This window comes from Erigeron canadensis, chromosome 5 (genome assembly GCF_010389155.1).
Source record: "Erigeron canadensis isolate Cc75 chromosome 5, C_canadensis_v1, whole genome shotgun sequence".
Classification (NCBI taxonomy): Eukaryota; Viridiplantae; Streptophyta; class Magnoliopsida; order Asterales; family Asteraceae; genus Erigeron; species Erigeron canadensis.
In genome coordinates this window covers 33,353,189-33,365,611 of record NC_057765.1, presented here as the reverse complement: position 1 = coordinate 33,365,611, position 12,423 = coordinate 33,353,189, and the positions used below count along the sequence as shown (strand labels likewise).

General features: G+C 30.5%; 1 protein-coding gene across 1 annotated transcript; it reads right to left on the bottom strand.

Moving 5' to 3' along the window:
- Positions 1–4,041: 4,041 nt before the first annotated feature.
- On the bottom strand, positions 4,042–9,223 carry LOC122600291 (renalase). The gene is made up of 9 exons (XM_043772994.1): positions 9,136–9,223; positions 8,899–8,998; positions 7,926–8,106; positions 7,308–7,380; positions 7,040–7,219; positions 6,049–6,146; positions 5,808–5,896; positions 5,524–5,697; positions 4,042–4,396 (listed from the first exon to the last, which is right to left on the bottom strand). Exons 1-9 carry the CDS (start codon positions 9,176–9,178, stop codon positions 4,225–4,227), a joined length of 1,110 nt encoding a protein of 369 aa, XP_043628929.1. The 5' UTR covers positions 9,179–9,223; the 3' UTR covers positions 4,042–4,224.
- Positions 9,224–12,423: the final 3,200 nt, after the last annotated feature.

The window sequence follows — 12,423 nt, the reverse complement described above, 5'->3', positions numbered from 1 at the left end:
GAAGAGAACCGTAGCTGCCCTAATAGCCTTTTTATCACTATCTCTTGCATGACCAATGTGCTTCTACCATTGCCAAGTTAATCAAACAAGGGAGTCCCAAATAGGCGAATAGCCATGAATGCATCGAAATGCGACTTGCAAAACTTATTGTTGTATAAGCTCATGATTTTAAACGTGGTTTAATAACTCATGATTTTTAGATTTGTATTTTTTTTTTTTGCAACTGATGAACATTTTCTAATAGATAAGTTGATTCTAATAACTTAATTTCACCTTAATTGAATTTCCTTTTTTTACAAGAAATTTGATAAATGAAAAAAAGAGTTAATTGTAAGATTGGTCCATGTGGTTTGTGCATTTTAGCAAGGGGGTCCCTATTCGAGAATCGTTGCAATGAGGGTTCCTATTTTGAGAACTTTTTGCAAAATTGGTCCAATTTTGACGGATCTTTTAAAGGTGGTCGTCAAGTCTGCACGTTTGGGGGTATTTATGTACTTTGCACTCCTCAGGGACTCTCATTGCTAAAATGGAAAAAACATAGGGACTAATCTTGCAACTAACACCATAATATATTTTTTGATTTAATTCAAAAGATTGTAACGTACAAATATCTGCTTGTTATGTCTCTAATAGTAAATTTATGTACAATTTAAAGTTTTAATAATGGAGATACACCTGATATAAACATTTTTATTTGTGAAAACTGATTTATATATAAACTTTTGTTGATATATAAGCTTAAAAAAAGCTTATATGTTAAGAATTTGATATTTATTAAAAAGAGAAAAACAAATCTGTTTGAATAATATAAATGTCATGTATGGTATTTTAGTTATCTAATGTCGTGTCAAATAAAAAAAAAGTCAACAACAATTTCTGAAATAAAATAAATCTCTATCTCTCTATATAACTAAGAGAGGATATGAAAATGCTTATGTGGCAATCTTTTTTAGATGACAAGTAAGATTTTTACTTATGTGTCAAATTGTTAAAATTTTAACTTATTTTGGTGTTACTAATTTAATATTTTACATTAATGTTAAATATCTATTATGTTATTTTTTAAAGTTATACAGTTATATATTTTTCTATAAGATAAGATTTTAAGAGATAAACTATAGGCAGAGATATAGTTAGCTAGGCAAAGTTTATATACAATTTCTTTTAACATTTAATATTAACAATAGATATTCAATCCGTTATAATTATATATATATATATATATATATATATATATATATCTTTTTAAGTATTTAATATTAATAATAGATGTTCATTATTTTATACATTTTTACCTCTCATTTATTAACAAAAGTTATGTTTTATTTATCATTAAAAAAAACCTATGTGTTGTTTATATATTTTTGGTATATTACTCAAATTTAATAAATTATTCATTTTTTGAAATTAACCCTTTTAGTTTTTTTTTATGCATTGAAATTTATCTTATGTTGATGATTCATTTATGAAGTATATTTTATATGTTTTATTCTTTGATTTCATTTGTTGTTAAATGATTGCATTATGTAGACATTATTAAAAGAACAAGTCCATTGATTATATGTTTAACAAATAAGTTTATATTTGAATACATTGTTGCTACAATATTACAGTCTTTGATTTTAAATTTGAAAGATTCATTATTTATTTTTAACAAATTTTTGTAAGGATTATTTTCCATGCAACGCATGGGTTTAATATAGTATATAATAAAAGAAAATTGTCTTCTAAAATTATCTTCAGTAAAAATATTATGTGGCATGTCTATATTTCTTTTCAAAAGGTTTTTATTTTATTTATGATGTCATATTTAGTATTGAACATTTTTAAAGATAAATAGCCCATTAAATACTTATTTTAAGTTTCTATTTTTGATTGAAAATGTCTATTTATGTTTTATTAATGCAATAAGTATTTATATATAAATATTATATTAGTCAATTTGATATCTCAAAACCAAGTTATAATATATTAAATAACAAAAATTACATATAATTTTCTTACATTTTATTTCCATTTAATATATTATTTAAAATGTTCAGGTTAAACCCAGGTTGATTAACTAGTTATTAAATAAATGCAAATAAAAAAACTTATAAATTCTAATTTACAAATATAAGAAAAATCAAACTAGTAATTTGATATTTGCCTTAAAAAACAAAATCTTTGATATATTCTTAAAATGTAGATATAAGTTATTATGTGAATTGGAGTTTATTCATCAATTGAAGTATTTATAAGTTTTAAATTTTTTAATGAAAATATGTTTTTAGTAATTTTACTATAAATAATCATGAAAAGCTAGAAAGTGTTAAAATTTTTATTTAAGTTATTTATTTAATAAAGTTTATTTCTTTATGGAACAAAGTATTACTTAGTTATGGATTTTTAAAAATTGTAAGTTAATTAAACTTTATTTTATAACTATTAATATAATTAATAATTAAAAGGTTTTTAGTTTCATACTTTTTGATTTATAATTTTAATTATGATACCTGTAAATTTAATTTTAGATTAACTAAGAGTTTTTAATTTTCTAAAAAATGGTTAGGCCAATAGTCTTTTATTATATATAAAAAAGAGTTAGTTACAAGATTAGTCACTATGGTTTTTTTTCATTTTAGCAATGGGGGTTTTTGTGGGGTGAAATGTACATAAATCCCCCACACGTGTTGCAAACTTGCATACTTGACGACCACCTTTAACGGACGCCCATTGCAACGATTCTCAAAATAGGGACCCCCATTACAACGATTCTCGAATACCCCCTTGCTAAAATGCACAAAGCACAGGGACCAATCTTACAATTAACTCTAAAAAAAACCACAAAACATGAATAACTTTTATTAGTCGTATAAGATTGGGTTGGTGTTAAAATTTAATTTTTTCAAACTTTTTTTTTTCTTTCTTTTTTTTAACCCTAGAATTTGTGCAAATAGCCTTGTTAGATTAAATTTATTATTATTTTTTAAAAACATCCACTTGTTTCTTATATAATTTGAAAGAGAAATGATTAATCCTTCTAACGAAACAGCCTAAAATCCTCCTAACCACGAGATGATGATATGTGGAAAAATCAGTGGTCAAAATTAGTAAAGAGAATTAGTGGATAACACATTTCACCTTCTTATAGTTTTAAGTGGATTTTTAGACTAATATTTAAGAGGATTAATCGTTTTCCAATTTGAAATTCTGAATTTCTTCTATGGCAAAAACCAATAAACCATATTTGACAAGTCATTTATGAAAAGAAACTTTATATGTGAGGCAGAAAGTAGTGGAAACACCACCACAGCACACTGCATGCCATTCAGCCATTGCACATGTTTAGCTTCACATTTTCTGCCCAGACCCCAAAGCCCTGCACATATATGTGCATCAACCAGAACCTTGTCTATACAGGCCAAGTTTTTGATTCACCAGAGACAAATTGGCGGGGTCCTACGGGTTAAGTAACGCGTCAAAATTATAAGTTCTCATTAACTGGGTCGCCCCGTTAGCAATTTACCGTCGAATATTAAATTTATATGATTAGCTAACGTCTTAAAAGTTAAGAGATGATATTTCCCATACCTTTCTTTTTCTTGATAATCTTTGTCTGCACTAAACAGCACAATTTACTCAAAAAAAGCTATAGGAGTTAAATATATCTTGCCGGATGACTTTACTACATGTACGAGTTTCAGGTGTTACCCATTTGATATGTAAATTAATCTGACATATCTAAATTAAATTATTACATACATGGGTAAATAGATGAGGTTTTCTCTATTTGGGTTAATCAAAGAAGGCGAATCTTTGATGTACAGTCCGTGTACTTAATTAGAAAGGTTCAAACCTGATACGAGTACTTCTTATGGAAACACCTAACCACTAAGTCACCCTGCTAAATGCTAATCACTAAGCCACTTTGCTGATAAACTACTACATGTGTCTACCAATTGATCAGTTGATAGTGAAAGTTGTCACTGAAGTGCTTTAAAAGACAAGGAGAATATGATTGTCTGCCAACCAGATAATGGGTGATGATTCATAGAAGAATTACAAGAAATCCATTTTTTCAAGATTCTTTATGGAAATTATTATCCACACTTCACATGTTTATTGCCTGTCTGGGTAATTTTTCTTTGTAATTTAACACATTAGTATATCTCAGCTTAAGGAAAATAAGATCCCAATCACGAATTTCGTAGGCTTAAGTTTAACCTAGTTGATTATTATCACCTATAAACGACTGAAGGTTTCAGAAAATATCGAGGCGGCAGTTAATCCGCTTAGGATTGCACCTTCAACATTTGGACTCACACAAAAGTCCCCACAGATGGCAAGTTTTTTTGTTCCGTCCCATATGCATTTTTCATCTCCTGCTATACTTGCCGCAGGAAAAGCACTTCCCCTGCATCAAACGAATATAACAATCATGTAATAACTCGCAAGTGAGTATAAACATCTAAACATAAGAGGAAGAATGTGACAGGCAACTAAAAAGTTTCTTGAATCATAAAGATAGCAAACTATGATAGAGTAAATTGTAACAGTTTTGATATTTCTATATACAGCACAACGGAATAATCCTAAGTTCCATATTTCTTTTTCCAACAGTTTAAAAAACTAGACACCGTATGCATATTGACATTGCGATGTTGATGCCAAGGCTTTAATGTGCAGATGCTACACACAACTTGATATATCCGTGAAAGGCCAGGGGAAGACATTAACATACAGATGGGTTTATCAAGAAACTAGTACTGGTAAGTGGTAACAAGTTAAAACTACATGGGAATTGGGTATATATTAGCAAGCAAAAAAATCATCACCCAGAAAGTGTTCGAATCGGACATCACAAGAAACGTTCAACACAATAATAAGCAGTCATCACCTAAACATATATAAGAAAATGACATACCAAGATCTAGTGGTTTGGTTACTAAATCCCACTTCACAAAAAAATCTCACTGGCAGGTTTCAAAACTACAAATATAAAGACACTCAATTTCTCAACAGTCATGACTAATGTCACAACTTTTTTCGCAACTAAGATCTCCAATCTCATATTATTTCATGAGAAAAGACTACTAGTAGTCGCATTCTTGTATTCCTTTGATACTACTGATATGGAATGTACATTAAAATGCAAAATATGTCATATACTAACAAAACCTTCCTGACTCTAGTTTTCCTGGAAATCTATTTGAGAAGCTTAATCTTTTCATGTTCTCCTTCTTCCCGCGCGACCCCCTTTTTTTTTTGAAAAATCATCATGTCTCTTTTAAACCTTTACAACTATCCTACCTTCCGATATAACATACCATCTCACACGAGAAATAACCCTAACCACTTGAACACTAACAATGAGAATAAATAAATGCAACAAACCAGATACCGACTGAATATACGATTCAGCAGAATGTTTGATACTGATGCATTAGCAAAGCAACCACATAAAGAACGTTTTCAAGCCACCATAAGTTAACTTAATCTGGGGTATATGCCAAGCACATCAGAGGAGACGGTCACACTAACCATCGATGGGCTCTCTTGAAAAAAGGCACATAGACATCAAGTCCGGTCTTCTGAAATTCTCGAAATAGTTCCTCGGCAATTTCTGATAGTGCTTCATCTGAAGGTTTCTGAAGTCCAGCTCGAGCAATTATACTTTCAGCATACTGTTCTGTTGAATGCAATACCCATCGTTCACTATGGCAATAAAGAAACAAACAAACATATTAGATAAAGAAATGATAATACAAAATTATATATCTCGCTCTTAAAAACTGCAAAAATAGAAAAAACAGAAAAAGGAAGACCTGGATGTGGAACGTCCTGGCTTACTGCTCTCACAGAATGCCCTGCTAAGTACATTTGAATTTTCAAATGAGAAGCCTCTAACAGGTATCTGAAGCAGGAATACAAAAGAAACTAATAATAATGAAATCAAAATATTAAGTAAGCTTAAAATTAACAACTTATAGCGTAAAACATGAGATTTGCATTAGCAGAAAATTATAATCGACTGAATATCTCAGAAACGTACAATGAATATCTTACCGAAGACAAAGGATTTTCAAATGCCAGCATAAGAGCAAAACATGGTCTTACAGGAACTTCTTTATTCATGTTAGCCAGCCCGGGAATCAGCTTCAGGTCTATAATTGAACAATGAAAAAGTAATAGGGTATGATACAGCATGTGATAGTTTCAAAGTGGATACATACATAAACATGTCAAGTAAACACTGACAAAATGAAAGAAAAAAAAAAAGGAAAAACTAAAATCCTGCACATATGAGATAGAAACAAATTTACGCTAGTATTTGATTGATCTTGAACCCAACAAGATAACAAAGAAAAGAAAAATGTGAAGAAAATAATGCATATAATTATGTTAAAGAATAAAAAAAATCCTAAAAATATTCAGCATAGATAAATTCACAAAAAAAAATATGAGTTTTTCTGAAATTTTTTACTAATTAGTTACAATGAAAAAAAAGGGAAAATTATGCAAAGGGCAAGAAGGGAGCTAATATATAAAATATCGGAAACAATATGTGTTCCCTCAATGACAAGAAAACCAGTTTGTTCAGACAAGCACAAGTAACGCTGCTAATGCAAAACCTTTCATAATAAGACATCATGTTTATATATCCTCGCTTTTTCTGAAACAGTCAAAACAACTACTAATAAACTGAAACTATGACTAGGTCTGAACCCCCAACATCAATACTACAAAGTACTGCTGGTACTGATGGGCTAGAAGCCTAGAAGCCATTGGTAATTACACATCCTCACTATTTGATGGTCAGCAAACTTGTACCTATCATATGTGACTTAGGAGCACAATAAAATAGGGCAGTGTGCTTCTTAGAGGTTTTACACTTACATACAATTGAACAACTGGCCATTAGGTCACATTACTATGTTGATTGGTTTAAATTCAAGGAAATTAAAACCTTTAATCAACAGTTGAACCAACTAATGATAGCAACATAAATGATTTTCGGGAAAAAAATAGACATATGAATACTCTGCCGAAGTCATACCAAGAGGAGGCGGTTTCCTAGTCATTTGTGTAAACCTTTGAGAGAATGTACTTTTGTCTGATGCCACCACTCCGTTGAACTGGCCAAGATCTTGTCCATTGGAATCTTTTAAGGACCATGAATCATTATTCTGTAACCATTCCAAACTCCCAACCGTGACCCCAAACTTACTTTCAATACCTGATCCAGTGGGAAAGTGAGACATCATTCTAAGCGAAGTCCACGACTCGATAATACAATTTAACAAAAAATTTCAGTACCAGCCTACCATGTTCTTGGCATAGAGCCCTGCATATAGAATTCATTCCGGGGATGCCCACATATTTCTTGTTTAATCCTTCCTAAAACAAATAGTAATTCAGTACAAAAAGTCTCAAACAAGCGCAGAGTAGCACAGACATCTGGATATGCATGTAAGATTTCTTGTTTATTCAATGAATATTATAACGCACCATGGTTAAGTATTATATAATAATGCTAAACAAAATCCAATATAACTTTATGCACATTACTTATAACAATAGATATGCATATAAGATTTGATCTTTAGTTAATTTAATCAATCTATGAACAGGTCAACATAGAAATAAAGGGCAAATCATGTCATGTGCAAATAACCGTATTATAATATCGGTTAAAGTTTTCTCCACCTTTAAATGCATGCATAATAGGTAAGGATTATAGTAGATTTGGCACATTATTCTTAAAGCATGTGGATGAAGATATATACAAAAGAATAATCCAGACAAGCATCATGATGCATATAATACTTCAAGCAGCGCCAGCTAATCTACATATTTAAAAACTAAAATCTGTACTTCAAAATTCTAATCACCAAGGTGGGCAAATTGTACTATTAAATTATGATTGACAAAAATAAGTAAACCTTTTCGAAGTCGACAAATCTTTTAGTAATGAAATCAAATGACCCGAAATTCTGTTTCCACTCAGCAACAAAACCTCTTGCTTCCCAACCTCTTATCATCTCCTCCACATCAGCGTTAGTTGTTGAAAAATAAGGTGCCCCATGGTCAAAATACAATTCCCTCCCATCTTCAGCAATTTCTCTACAAATTATGCAGAGTCAAATATTTAAATAACTGGTCAATATGTAGGTTATATATACTATATTTTTTTGTTAGACTTAACTAAAATGGCTTTTGACTTTCGATTAGTTTTGTTGTAACCTTTTATAGATATGAAAGGGTAAATGATTTGCACTTCTAGCGGCAAGTTTCTAACATAATTGCACTTTTCCGCCCTTGGTAACACGATAGATCCATGCTGCTAGAAGCACATGTCATTTCCCCTACTCAAGCCACATAGCATGAGTACTTAAACCGTGCCATGATAGAGGCAATCACAGTGTGATGCGGTGGTGCCACTCCAGCCTCAGCATGGTCTTGGCATGGTCGACAGCACCGTGGCGATCTTCACGTCACATATGTTTCTTTTTTTTAACTAGTAAAATATCAGTGTGGTCCACAACGAGTAAAAAGTGGTTCAATGTGGTTTCCTATCTGCAACTCCTTTGGTGTGATCCATGTGATCACACTGTGTTGCCCGTAAATGAGGTTATTTATTATCTAAAATGATTTATATATAAAAATTTTCAATAAACATAATGACCAAATATCATTTATTTGATATAATATTTAAGCCAAGTTCAAGCTTTTAGCCTAAATTTCATAACTTTTTATTATCTATCTCTTAAAAAATAACCAGATAAACAGTTTCTCAAAGAGTGTTTGTTATTGGTAATTTGTAGTAAAATAAGCACAAAAAACACTTAAATAAGCAAAATTCCCAAATATAATGGGATTGAATTAAAAGGGGTTACATAAATACAATAAAGATACCTTCTTCGAGACATACGACCACCCGGGCCTCGACCGGATTCAAAGACAGTGACCGAAAAGCCATTTTTGGCTAAAGTGGAAGCGCATACAGCTCCTGAAACTGAACCCACATTTTACAAAAGGAATGTACGAGTATTAGATCAAGCTAACAGATATATAGATACAATATGCATATAGATATGTATGATATGTCAAGAAAGAAAAACAGTAAGGGAAAGATGGTTAATTTGTAATTACTTCCGGTACCGATCACGGCGACTTTGGTAGCAATGGGGTTCATTGTGTAACGATTTCACCCGCCAATTGCCCCCATCTTCATATCATCTCTTTTGTTACTTTACACAATATTTATTTTATTTTTTATTTTATACATTTCTAATATTCTCGGCAGACATGTATGATTTTCTAAACATTTCTCATTTTCTGTCTTGCACTTCTTTGTGGCCGGAGGTCCCTATGGAAGCAGTCTCTCTACCTTTGTGTAAAGGTAAGACTGTCTACAGCTTACCTCCCCATACCCCGCGCAGGGATTGAGTCCTGTTGTTGTTGTTGTTGTTGCTGTACATTTCTAATATTCTCTCGTAATATTAAACCATAAAAAGAATTGTGCGCCAAGTTGGTGAGATGGTGGGCTGATAGGTCATAGAGTATGATAGGTTACAAAAGTTTATATGTCATAGGCTCATAAAGTGTCATAGCCAATGTCTTAGCCGTAAAGGTCCCGCCTGCGGATTTAAAAATTCGACGAAAGTATATCAAATGACACTCCTAATGAATGAACATGAAATTTAAGAACACCTATATAATTTTTATATTTACCGATATACGATTTTTGAGATAAAAGATTTTGAATGAATTAGAGGAATAAAATGATTTATGAAGGAGAGCAAAAATGAGTGGTTGAGATTCGATGAGAGAGAAAAATGAGTGGTTGAGATTTCTTCTAACGGTATTTTGGGGTATATAAATGTATTGTACATTATGCATTAGTATATGTACATTGTTGAAAGTTGAAACTTAAAACTTAGGTCGATCCTTATAGTAAATCGTCTCTGCGTCTTGTATGCTTCCGACACACGAGTTGGTGTAGACACTATTAGCACGGTCGCGTCTACAATGGCGTCTAAGAGGTTTCTTCTAAACTTGGACCCGCATCTAAGGCTGTGTGTGGGTCCGTTTTTATTTTGTGAGTGTAAGAAGTGGGGAAGAAGTGGGGGTTATAAGGAGGGGTGCGTCTAGAAAAGAGAGAAACTGATGAATAGTATTAGACGTAGGTTAGAAGTGGGTTCCTATAAAGATAGATCTTAAAACCCTATTTACTTTAAAATATAGTACGAGAGAAAGTACTCGCGCGTTGCGACGGTGAGATGGTGGGGGTGATAGGCCATGGAGTGTGATAGGTCATAGAGTGTGATAACCAAATGCCTTAGTCGTACGTGCTCCTCCCTCGGATTTAAAAATTTGTCGAAAGTATATTGAATGAGATCTCTAATGAAAAATCATGGAATTTTAAAAACACCCATATAATTTTATTAATTTATCGATTTACGGTTTTTGATATATAAGATTTTGAATGAATTATAGGTATAAAATAATTTATGGAGAAGAGAGAAAAATGGGTGGTTGAGATTTCTTCTAAGGGTATTATGAATAAGTGACATTAGTATTTTCGGATTATCAAGTTGAAAAGTTGAAAAAATTTGACGGGAATAAATGCTTTATAATGTAGTAGAGATAGTAGAGTTAGACGTATAATGTAGTAGAGATAGTAGAGATAGATATGGGTAATGATATTGCTACAACAATAATTAGCCATCTACAACAGTGGTATAAAATTTTATTATACAATGTACAACTGTATAATGTTGTTATTGTCGTAGATGGTTAGATATTATTGTAGGAATATTATTCCCCTATAGATATAGATATAGATAACAATAACAATATACTATATATAAAAAGTTTTTCATTTTTGATATGTTTATTATTAATTTTTTTAAGTCATGTAAAGATTATTATATATTTTGTTGCATGATAAGTGAGGAGCACAATGACTTCTTTTTTATTTTTCTCTTTCCATTAAGTTTTATTTAGCACGGACTTCAACTATCGTGTTTATGTGCATAATTACGATCAGATGTTTGTGATATAAAATAAAAAAACCAAGCAGACTGACTAACAACTAAAAACATAAAAAAAATATAAATATATATATGTCTACCTTTGACATAAATAAATATGATAAACCTGCTTAAAAGTTTGCATATTAAACACATATGTTTTATTTAATTTAAATAAAAAGAAAAGCAGACTTTGAGGCAGATACGCAAGAAAACCAAATAGGTTGTGACATGGTAAAATTCAAAAAGTAATACGGGGTGAGACGCAAAAATGAAATGTAAAAGAAAACCATAAAAAACAATAAAATATCCATACTTAAATTTTGTCATATTAAATACATAAATTTATTTTTTAAAAAAATCTAAAAAACAAAGCAAATAAAACCATTATATAAAATAGGGATGAGCCAAATCAAAAATAAAGATAAACAAAATCTAAAAAAACTCAAATAAAAACAATATAAAGGTTTTTAAAAATCTGACATATTAAATATATAGGTTTTAAAAAATAATAATAAGCATGCTAGCAGGCAGCTTAACTTACTGCCAACCTGTCTCACTATTCATCATTCCATTCCACTTAATAGAGATATATAATATAATGTCATTAATAATCCATTAAATTAAAACAAAATAAAAATATTTTCTTATTTAATAAAAAAATAATTATATTGACTTAATTTACTTAACCCTTAATAATATACAAGGAAGTCCTAACTTGAATCAACTTAAACATATTCAAATTCAAACTACACTCAAATTACATTACAATGATAGTAATATCTTATTCAAAAGAAGCAAATGGTGTAATCTTTGAGACGATTAATGATCAAAATAAATCAAAATTGTTATGATGGCTAAGGTAGTGTATCGCGTATGTTCACTCATATATTGTCACTTGGGGATTAGATATGGTTGATGTTGCCTGAAATGTTATAATGAAATGCGGAAAAAATAGTCTACTGCTAATAAAACGAAAAAAAGCATGTTTGTTTGTCTTGTCAGAATGTAATAATTCATTACATAAAAATGTGATTTCATTATAAATTACTACCATTTTCGTTTTATATGATATACTTTTCATAATGGAAAATTTCATATATGTCTTATTTTAAAAACATAATTTCATATATGTCTTGAGTGCATATTTTTAATGCATAAATACAATACTTTTAAAGCATGCTTTGTATATATATGAAATTATGTTTTTAAAATGGACATATATGAAATTGACCCTTTTTTTTATTTCATCTTATAATATCATAAATCATATAATTTCTTCATATTAGTACCAAGACTAGGGTTCCCTCCATTACCTTTGTAACTAACATTTCTAACAAACAATTCCTTTATTCTATTTGGATCAAAATTTTGTGGCAACTCTATTACACCGTAATAATATTGT

What these genes read in the sequence shown, in the direction of transcription:
- LOC122600291 (XM_043772994.1), bottom strand. Translation starts at nt 9,178, where the DNA reads ATGAACCCCATTGCTACCAAAGTCGCCGTGATCGGTACCGGAA. An exon ending in CGCCGTGATCGGTACCGGAA is followed by an intron (nt 8,999 to 9,135) that starts GTAATTACAAAT and finishes ATGTGGGTTCAG; the next exon opens with TTTCAGGAGCTGTATGCGCT. An exon ending in CCAGGACGTTCCACATCCAG is followed by an intron (nt 5,698 to 5,807) that starts GTCTTCCTTTTT and finishes TTATTGCCATAG; the next exon opens with TGAACGATGGGTATTGCATT.